Below are 10,620 nucleotides of genomic sequence, written 5' to 3' on the forward strand. Positions count from 1 at the left end.
CAACCATGTACGCATTAAAATAGATTGAGCAATCATATTCATTATTAACTTGTATAATTAAGAAGGACATTACGTAAACATGGGGTTGCAGCTCAAATGGTAGAGCGCCCGCTTTGCATGCGACAGAGGACGGGGTTTGATCCCCCGCAGCTCCACTTCTAGTTTCCACTTTCTTCGAATTTTTGGGATTTGTTATCTCGCTCAATATTCAACATCGTATATGTGAGTTGGTATATACCAATGTTTCAAAAAATCGGACTGGTGAGCAAACCGGCGAAACTACTAGTTCATGGTTCAACCGGTCGGACCGGTTTAACCACAGGGCGAACCGTTATACTATTATAAATATATTAAATTAATATATGTAATACACAAAAATACGTAATAAATGATAAAATATAATTCATAATATATAAAAAAACATTAAACCTTGTATATAATTAGTTATAGGTATAATATAAATATAAAAACAATATTCAAATATTTAAATTGAATAAATTTTATCAGTAAATATAATTAAATACATAAATTATTAATTAGTGTAGATAAAAATAAAATATTATATATATGTATAAAAATAGATAAAGTTCGTATTATCAAAAAAGTAGGCCTGGGGAAACGGTTCTCGGTTCTTGGTTAACCGAGAACCGAACCTTATATTTTTGGTTTTCGGTTAATCGAGAACCAAAAAAATAAGGTGTTCGGTTCCGGTTATTAAGTTTAAGCTAATCTCGGTTCCAGTTCTAACCGAGAACGGAAAGGTTAGAACCGAATAACCGTTATTTTCTAAATATTTAATGTTATATATTTATTTTAGTTTTATTATTATTGTTTAAGAAACGTAAAAATTAGTTTGATAAATGATGTTGGTTTATATTGGTTTTGGACTTAGTGTTGTATACATTGTTGGAATTTTGGTTTTTGATGATAGAATGGAATCATAGTTTTTGTCCTTTTGATTTCACGACTTATTACTTAATGTAGTATATTGCACTTGAGGTCGGTTCCTTCGTTGGAACCGAAGACCGAACCGACAAAGGGTTTGGTTCCGGTTTTGGATTTCAAAAAAAATGGGAGTCGGTTAACCGACTAATCGATTCGGTCGGAACCGAACCGACCGAATTCCCACCCCTGCAAAAAATTGTATATGACTGAAGTAATATTATAATTTTTTTTAAAAAGAATCATTAGGTAGTTTAAATAAATATATACTCTAAAAATTATTAATATTTAGTGAATAGTAAACTATAATTAATAATATGTAAAAAATATTAATTATACTATATCTTACAAAAATAACAATAAAATTAAGTTACTATTTTTATGGTAAAAAATTCCGTAATTTCGATTATTTCTCAAAAAGAAAACGAAGAAAATAGAGGGTCTGTTGAATTTCAAGTATTCAGTTTCACCACTAAGATAAGGAGACTTACTTCACATTTGGAATTGCACAAAAAAGACTTTTCATCTCAGAGAGGTTTGCGCAAAATTTTGGGAAAACGTCAACGACTACTAGCCTATTTGTCAAAAAGAAGTAGAGGACGCTATAAAGAATTAATTGATGAGTTGGATATTCGAGAAATAAAAACACGTTAATTTGAAGCATGATACTTTTTGATGAGCTTAGTCATTTAAATGGGAATGAACTTCTTTTTACTTTCAGAAATGCATGGAAGACTGACTCGGTAAAAACTTATGATTACACCAATTCCAAGAAACGACCTTATGATAGTGAATATGGGGCCTCACCACCCATCAATGCATGGTGTTCTTCGACTGATCGTTACTCTCGACGGTGAAGATGTTATTGACTGTGAACCTATATTAGGTTATTTACATAGAGGAATGGAGAAAATTGCGGAAAATCGAACAATTATACAATATTTACCTTATGTAACACGTTGGGATTATTTAGCTACCATGTTTACAGAAGCAATAACCGTAAATGGACCCGAACAGCTAGGCAATATTCAAGTACCTAAAAGGGCTAGCTATATTAGAGCTATTATGCTGGAGTTGAGTCGTATCGCTTCCCATTTGTTATGGTTGGTCCTTTTATGGCAGATATTGGGGCACAGACCCCTTTTTTCCATATTTTTCGAGAACAAGAATTAATATATCCTCCGTATGCAAAATATTGAATTTTAAGAAATGTTGAATACTATTGAAAAAATTGAATGGAATATTAATCCTGCTTTTATAAATCCTATAACCCAAAGATTTATCAATCAAATCAGAATATATGTTGTTTCACGTTTTTTCCATAGTAACTTCATGAAAAATAAATAATTTCGAATTCTTATTGTGTATTTCATCTTCCATATAAACTGGAAGAGAAGCCTGAAGAAGAATACGGAAATGTATCATAGTTTATACACAATTGAAGCAAATCAGTCGCAATTCAGATCAGATTAAATTGCTGTCCAGTGTCAAATGGTCTAAACAAATCAGAAAAAGGGAAGAAAATAAACGAATCCAATTTAGGTAAAACTAGTTAGCTTTAATCCCAATCTAACACGAAAAGGCTGAACAGCCGAGATGATTTCCTCACTCTGATTATGAAATTATAATTCCATAAAACAAAACCTCTGCCTCTGCCAACGAATTGACGTAAGCCTTTCACCCGGCACAGAGAGTAAGGTTGCTCTCCTCCAACAGGAATATACATCACAGGAAAGAACAGCTTCTAAAGAGATGCTAATTACTACGGAATGTACCTCCATTATCACTGAAAAGAAATGCAGTGTCGCCTTAACAGTTTGTCTCGAGCACCTTTGTCCTAATTAAATCTTTAGACACATGTGCCGCTGCATCATTCTCACTCCCACCACAGAGGAACAACACAATCTACTTGTACGGAGCAAACAAAATCGATGAGTTATGACCACCAAACCCAAACGAATTAGACAGTGCCACTTTAATGTCGAGTCTTTCTTTTGTTGGTCCCACTAGCACATTTGCATCCTGAATCATGAGTGACCTTTGTTAACATCCAAGGACGAACATTACATTCTTGTCCCTTTACACACATTATAAGGATTGACTAGAATTTAAGTAAATTAAATTAGCATATATACAATCTTCGGTTAATCTGATTAAAAGCTAAGCAGTAATAGAAGACTATTTCTGGTTGCAATGCAGCCATGTCCTCCCCTGTCTATTTCTACACTAAGAAACAATATGTTCGCCATCTATAAGTTTCCCATTAAAACTCAAATAACCAGCTGAAATCATGTGTCATGAGTTGATATAGCTACCATAACCACAATATTATAACAGGATCATACTAAGTTCCTTTTTTTAGTTTCCCAGGGTGGGTTTATCCTCTCCTGGTCATTTGAATTGTTCTCCCTAGAGCATCCTAGTTGTATGTATACTATTTTTTATGCATTTAGTTACCCACCAAAAAAATCATGGTAAAGAACAGTAATATGAAATATCATATCAATGATGCCATACACAATTAATAAGGACTGAGAAAATTCATACCACGCCATCATCTGGATTTTCAAGATTGATATTTGGATGAACCCAGCCAGTTCGAATTGCCTATGAGAAAACAAGGGATTATAATTCAACAATGGATTAAACTCCAGATGTTCATGAATATGTAAATTCAGTTGGCCAATAACATCCAGATGCATAAACCCACCAGCTTAGAATCTGATTTATCCTTAAAAGAGTAAAAATCTGCTAGGTGAAGATGAATGCGGGACATGGAAGATGTTAAGGTTTACTGAGGTAGTTAAAGATATTGTCTATCAGGGTAGTGATCTTCAGAACCTAAGAGAAGAGCAAACAAAAATTCCAGAACTGGAGGAAGCACTAAAAGCCCAACACGTTATGGAGACGCAATAGTATAAAAATTTTAAAACCCTAGTCACCAGCATGGCTCAATAGTGTCTCCATTCTGGTCATGATACTATGTTATGCGTCATGATATTTCAGTGATACTCATGATTTTGGTTGTATGATGTTGCAGAAAGTTGAAAACTGAGAGAGTCCAAAAGAGTCTTTCATAGGCAACAAAGAGACTTTACGACAGCACTGAAGGATGGAACTTCAGAGAAGACTTAGCAGGATAGCAGGATAGATGATGATGAAAGACCAATTCATAGAGAGACCAATCATGCTTTAGGGACCAATTAACAGAAGCAAATAAGGCGAGGACAGAAGGTACATGAAAAGCCTTCCAACAGTCACAGGAAAGCTGAAATTACTATACTCCAGAAACCCATCATTTAAGAACTTGTGGGAAAAATTCCTATGATCATAACTGGATTTACATAAAAATATAATCCAACAAACAGGAAGGAGATGATAATATTCAAGTAGCATAGGGGCTTTCATTTATGATACGAAAACTGATCAGAGGCATAAAGAAAGCACAATTTGCTTTCTAAAAGCATAAAGACTAATATCCAACTACTTGAGGTCGATTCTGTCATCAAGACTTTTCAAGTTGCCCAGTTTACAGCAATGCATATAGTTTCACAATGAGAGAGAATTTCAAAAATGCCAAAACAATGTCTTAAATTCAATACAAGTATCATAATTTTCTTTCGAACTTTAAAAGCCTCGATTAGAGAATTATGTTTCCATGTCTTACATGAGACAATAACTCCTACTACTACTTAAGCAAATATCTACAAGACACTCGCACTCTACACAGAACTTTATGGGGATTACTGCAAATAAATATATCAGAGTTATGCTGCAATAAAATTAAATATTTTAGGAACCTGGACGGTTGCAACAGCCTCAACAGCACCAGCTGCTCCAAGTAGGTGCCCAATCATGGATTTTGTGGAATTCACTTTCAACTAAAATATATAAGGATTAGCTACGGCGTGTACAAACACCTTGCAATAATCATTGATAGATGACGAAGAGTTTGATTTAATGAGAAGACCTCTGGATTCTGGCCAAAACAATGAATAAGAGCCTGATACTCTTTAAGATCACCAGCTGGAGTAGAAGTCGCATGTGCATTTATATAATTTACATCTTCTTTTGATACTCCTGATTGAGCCAAAGCCTTCTCAACACATAAAATAACACCAGTTCCTGCATGTAGGTAAGGTCAGGAGGTCAATACACATGGCAGCAGGCATAAGATATTCAGAAGCCTGCATTACTTCTAATTTGTCTACTGAATACTGCAGAAATTGGACTAGATCGGAACAGCTCAACATCCAAAGAGGACAAACAAGACAACTATTTGGACAAAGGTATGTAATGCCTGTTCTGCAAACAGAAAATTAAAAACGATCACAACAGCTAGACCGAGCAAAATCTCTGTAAATTGAATAAACAGAAGCAGTTATCCGTCCCAGAGATATTAGGGAATGCTTCTATAATTATCTTAATCGTCATAATTTAATACTATCTTCTTTGAGGTTATAGTGGCTGCATCGTATATAGATTAAAGAATCAATTGATCCATTCGTGAGCAGTAAATATGAAACAGCCAACAGTTAATGTGTCAGTTCTGGTAAATAACCAGGGATGAGGCAAGCCATACAGTTAGACTTTAAAGATGTAAATATCATGGCCAAATTTTATGAAAAATAGATTTCCAAGTGCAAAACACATTACAACTATTGAATTAAAACAGTAAGTGGAAATCTCCGTGTTGTTTAAAAGGGTAGAGGCTAATCTATTTTTTCTTATGTATATAATGGTTATAAGTGCTCATCATTAAATTTGAAAATGTGAACCATAAATATAACTGCATTCATATTGTGAAGTAAAATGGTAAGGTCTTTGTAGAAAATGCTCAAGTGATAGAATAGCAAGTCTAGCTTAGTGGCATCCAACCATAAATATAACTGCAGTTATTTATTCGTTATTTGGTGAAGTAAATGTGTTGGTCTCTTAATAGCATTGCACAAATGATTGAACTAGCATAGTGACGATGCAATTAACCGAATATCACATAGTTAAACCATCTTCTTTCAAGATTTTTGATGTACTTTTGGCAATTTTAAGAGAGCACTGAAGGGGGGTGCTGGTAGCTTATTCCATGCAAACTGTAAGAAAAAACGAATCATTTGGGAACACATCGGCCACAAATGCTTTGGTTATAAGTCTGTTTATATCTTTTGTGTTTCTCAAAGAACTTCAGTTAAATATCGTAATACCTTAGTTCAATATCGTATTACATTAGCTCCTAATAAAGTCCAGGCTTTTTAACAAACCTACAAGTCACTCTTCCAAAAACAAATTTATATACTACTCCCTCCGTCCGCGAATAGGAGTCCCATTTCTTTCCGGCACGGGTTTTAAGAAATGTTAAGACAAGTGGGTGGAAGAAAGTTAGTGGAATATGAGTCCCACTTGTGTATATTAGTTTTAAATGATATGTGAGTGGAATGTGGGGCCTCTTTACAATTTATAGTAATTATGAACCGGGACTCCTATTCGTGGATGGACCAAAATAGAAAAACGGGACTCCTATTCGCGGACGGAGGGAGTATAATATAGAGCTAGTTTAAGATCATTTGCAATAATTATTACCTCAAAATCGAACTTTCCACGAAAATCCATCAAATCATTATCAAGGTTTAACTGGAAAATTGCTACAACATATGATGCTAAATAAGCTAGTAGCGCTAAAAGGATTGTTTGCTTGTTGCTGGAAGTAGATGCCATGGACTAATGACAAGACAATTCTTGCACTCAAATTTAAAACAACAAATGTTGACCTCATATTTGCTAGTGTGAAAACTTTGTGTAGAGTTTCATAGTCAATCGTTCTTACAGATGGCAAGTGATTACCAAGAGAGTTGACAGTTCAACCTTTTCTATGACATTCTTACTCACTGAATTGAAGTTGTATCACATTAATCATATATTTGCAATCACGACGTCTCTTTGTTTACAAAATAATTTCTACAACATAAAATAAATCCAGGGGTTCACCTTGTGGGTGAGGCTCTGTCATGTGATAAGCATCAGAAGTGAAGCTTCCTCCAAGAAACTCAGCATAGATAGTTGCACCTCTACTCTGCTCATTCACACATGGTTTGACATGTAATTTTACGAAAATTATTAGTAAACACGAAAATTTACTGTATATAGTGCAAAAGGATTAAGCCTTGGTAAGGTTGACGGTTTTGAAAAACCTTTGCATGTTCAAGTTCTTCCAAGAGTAGTACTCCAGCACCTTCTCCCATAACAAATCCATCACGACTCTGTCAAAGATAAACGCATAATTTCAAAAGTGGCACAGAGAACCAAGAAAAGCTGGGTTCTTGTTCTGCCACCCGTATACTGCAGGATTGCAAGTTAAACAGTTGGCTGAACTGAATCATGGATCTTAAAACAGGGGATGATTATTACTATATTTTCACGAAGCATTGAAATGTTAAATTTGGGCACTTTAAATGTCCTGTAAAGTAATAATTTTAGAAATACCACAAGACCATGCCAATCCACACAATTTGTTACAAAATGCTACTATTGAGTGGTTTAGCTATATCGGGTTATTCAATGGTATCAAGACAGTTTATCTTTCAAGGAAATGAAGATAAAGTAATCAACAGTACTACTATACGGAGTACTTTATTAGATTAAGAGAATAAATGACATATTCACTTTGCAGTCTAGCTTCCAGCAAATGCAGCAATGTCAGCATGGGAGGTATGAAACTTTCTGACGTTAAGATGAAATATAATATCCTGATTTTTTGATGATTTTTCTATCAAATTTATGCACATATGATATAGATAAAATGAATAGAACATTACACTATCCCACGGGCGTGAGGCTTTAGTTGGATCACTGTTTCTTTGCGATAATGCTCTGCATGCAACAAAGCCTCCCAAGCCTGCACCAGATTTTATGGTTGAGAAGTTAAAATATCAAATCTGAACTTGTGAACAAGACAAAGGGTAGTCACCTATTGGTATAATTGCTGCATCTGAGCCACCACAAAGCATCATGTCCTGAGAAATATTAACAGATCAAAATCCAGCAAGGACCAAGACATTATCTTTGGGAATTGTCCAGTTGGTTCACAAAAGAATTGATGCATAACAGCCAGGAACAGGAACCACTAGCCTAGATCTTAAAAGAGAAAATCAATTGACTTACAGCTTCACCTCTGATGATATGGTTAGCAGCATTTAGTATGCAGAAGTTACTTGTTGCACACGCAGTAGATATAGAGTAGTTTGGACCCATCCATCCCTGTAATAATTAGGCTTTAGATTCTGTCACCAGTTATGTTTTATCCAAGCCAATAAAGTACAAAAATGGGGGAGCTTATTTAACCAAATCCATGGCAAGCACGGCAGAACCCATGTTGGTAGTTGCAAAAGGAACGCAAAATGGATTCATCTTCCTATATGAGATCCTCAATGCTTCAATTGCATCATAAAAAACCTGTACAAATACCAAACCCACTGAGAGAGGGGATACAACTGTGATTTCATAGAAAATATCTTGATCAAAACTATGGTGAACTGTAGCCGTCATTGAAGATGCAGAACTCAAGAAAAATACCCCACCAGACCAAATATGAAATTGTCATTTTCATTGGATGAATATGAAACACAAAGTTTACAAATGGTCCCGATCGGTAATCTCAAGAAGAAAATGATAAGACACATGTGAACCAAATAGCAGACAATTAGATTTTAAGCTTTAAAGATAAACCCCAATACTAGAAGTAAGCTAAGTATTTCTAATAGTAAGATTTATAGCTCAGAGCTCAACACAACAGCACAAGTTAATACCCTGCCACTTTCTTTAATTGATAGTACTTATTAAGCAAATAAAAAACTGAACATACTTGCATTCCACCCATAGCCGAGCCGATTAGAACACCACATTTTGCTTTATTCAATTCGTCCATGAGATCCTCGGTAATTCCTCCATCAGCCAGTGCCTTCTTTCCTGCTGTCAGCATGTAAAGCATGAACCTGTCCATTCTCTTGGAAAGTTTAGGTACAACCCAGCCATCTGTTGAGAATGACTTGATTTCTCCTGCAATTTTCTGCAATTGAAACCCTTAATAACAAAATTTAACTAGCCCGAAGCAATGAAAAGAGGATAGTGCTCATGACATACGGTCGGAAACTGCGAGCAATCAAAAGCCTCTATCTCACTAATTCCACTGACTCCATTTAGCAGATTATTATAGAAGACATCTGGATCACTACCAAGTGACGTCTCCACACCCATACCTGTCACGACCACTCGTCTTTGCTTGGTTGGAGGTTTCATCTTCGATGAAACTTCCGTGGCCGGACTAACAGCTACTTCCATCGTTTCTCCTGTAGTTCACATGAGAATAACAAAAATTAATACTCATATTATATTAATATGTGTGTGTCTCCACTAATAAAATGCATAAAAACATAACTATTGTAAGTGTTTTGCAGAGTCCCTACTCCCTACTATGAAAAATGAATAAAACTAAATGTCCACAATGAGATGAACTGCCCATTGACTCATAGCTGTCAAATTCTCAGGGAACCTGAAATTTCTGGGATGAGAAAGGAAAAGGGAAAGGGGAAAATGACAACATGCAAATTGGCAAACCTAACTAAAGCCAACCGCACCCACCCACCACAAAACCCAAAATTTCACATTTCAGACACAGAGAGTAGGTTGGCATTAGTGAAGTTAGAGCAACAACTACACCATAATGAAACCCACACCCACCAATCCAATAAAATTGATACCATTCCTTCCAGTTTATCCGTCCAAACTAATGTAAAAAAACTGATTGAAATGAATCCTCTGCTAGATAATTAGGCCATCGACAATAAATTGGGGGAAAATATGTATATCAACTCAATATTTAAAAAACAAATCAGAAAAAGTCATAAAAAAATCACAGAACACATACACTAGCAGTCTAGCACAGAGTAATAACGAGAAAAAGCAATGACCGGAATGGGCGGAGGAACGGAGCAATTTGCGGCGGCAGCGCTGCATCGGAGCATTCCTCGATTCGAAACACTGTCGAGATTTATCCATGGCGAGAGAGGAATTCACGAGATTGGGAACGCATTTGGCGCGGCGGCGGCGAGAGCTGGACATGCATGGGGGCGTCAGCCAAGAGCACATCACCGATGACGACGCCATCGAAATCCGCCCTCCGCCAACACTAACGGAATCGAGGGGTGTAGAAATCCGCAGCGAGCATACACTAGCTGTTATGAAGCTATAGATACGTGCAGAGAGAGATTTGAAGCTCAATTTTCCCCCTCTCTCTCTATCTCTGTCTCTTTATGTAGCACGTAGAGTGAGTAAGGTTGGAGTGGAGTGTGAGCTTTGAAATGACGATGGTGAAACCAACGAGAAGGCGCTGCTTTTCCTTGAACTGAATCTCAGTGTTACGTATTTCCTTTTATTTATTTTTTCTGATTTTTTTCGCTTTTATTTGTTTTTTTGGTTAAAAAATAAATACTGTATTTTCTGAAACAGTTGCGGAGGAGACGACTTGTCGTGAGAAATGAAAATGAGCACTGAATGCGCTGCTCTATCTTTGCCAAAAATCCGTCTCATGTTTTATTGCTTGCATTTTCATGTTTTCTTTTTAAATGAAAGAATCACAGATTTCTATATGGGATGTCAGGCGAGTCGATTCAGCTGTTTCAGCCAATT

General features: G+C 35.9%; 1 protein-coding gene across 3 annotated transcripts; it reads right to left on the reverse strand.

Moving 5' to 3' along the window:
- Positions 1-2,380: 2,380 nt before the first annotated feature.
- LOC125216292 (3-oxoacyl-[acyl-carrier-protein] synthase II, chloroplastic-like) lies at positions 2,381-10,416 on the reverse strand. Of its 3 annotated transcripts, none has more exons than XM_048117966.1 (13): positions 9,903-10,416; positions 9,076-9,281; positions 8,798-9,001; positions 8,278-8,388; positions 8,098-8,193; positions 7,904-7,949; positions 7,752-7,831; positions 7,128-7,196; positions 6,925-7,009; positions 4,913-5,067; positions 4,743-4,823; positions 3,490-3,549; positions 2,381-2,964 (listed from the first exon to the last, which is right to left on the reverse strand). In XM_048117966.1, exons 1-13 carry the CDS (start codon positions 10,096-10,098, stop codon positions 2,848-2,850), a joined length of 1,506 nt encoding a protein of 501 aa, XP_047973923.1. In that variant the 5' UTR covers positions 10,099-10,416; the 3' UTR covers positions 2,381-2,847. The 3 variants fall into 3 exon arrangements, with proteins under 3 accessions (XP_047973923.1, XP_047973924.1, XP_047973925.1); XM_048117967.1 differs by lacking the exon at positions 9,903-10,416 and adding an exon at positions 9,371-9,505; XM_048117968.1 differs by lacking the exon at positions 9,903-10,416 and adding an exon at positions 9,399-9,472.
- Positions 10,417-10,620: the final 204 nt, after the last annotated feature.

This window comes from Salvia hispanica, chromosome 3 (assembly GCF_023119035.1).
Source record: "Salvia hispanica cultivar TCC Black 2014 chromosome 3, UniMelb_Shisp_WGS_1.0, whole genome shotgun sequence".
NCBI lineage: Eukaryota > Viridiplantae > Streptophyta > Magnoliopsida > Lamiales > Lamiaceae > Salvia > Salvia hispanica.

Excerpts from the sequence above, each read along its gene's own strand:
- LOC125216292 (XM_048117966.1), bottom strand. The coding sequence starts at position 10,098 with ATGGCGTCGTCATCGGTGATGTGCTCTTGGCTGACGCCCCCATGCATG. Across the intron at positions 8,194-8,277 it reads CCGTGCTTGCCATGGATTTG|GGATGGATGGGTCCAAACTA; the intron begins GTTAAATAAGCT and ends TAATTATTACAG. Across the intron at positions 7,832-7,903 it reads TGCAGCAATTATACCAATAG|GCTTGGGAGGCTTTGTTGCA; the intron begins GTGACTACCCTT and ends AATCTGGTGCAG.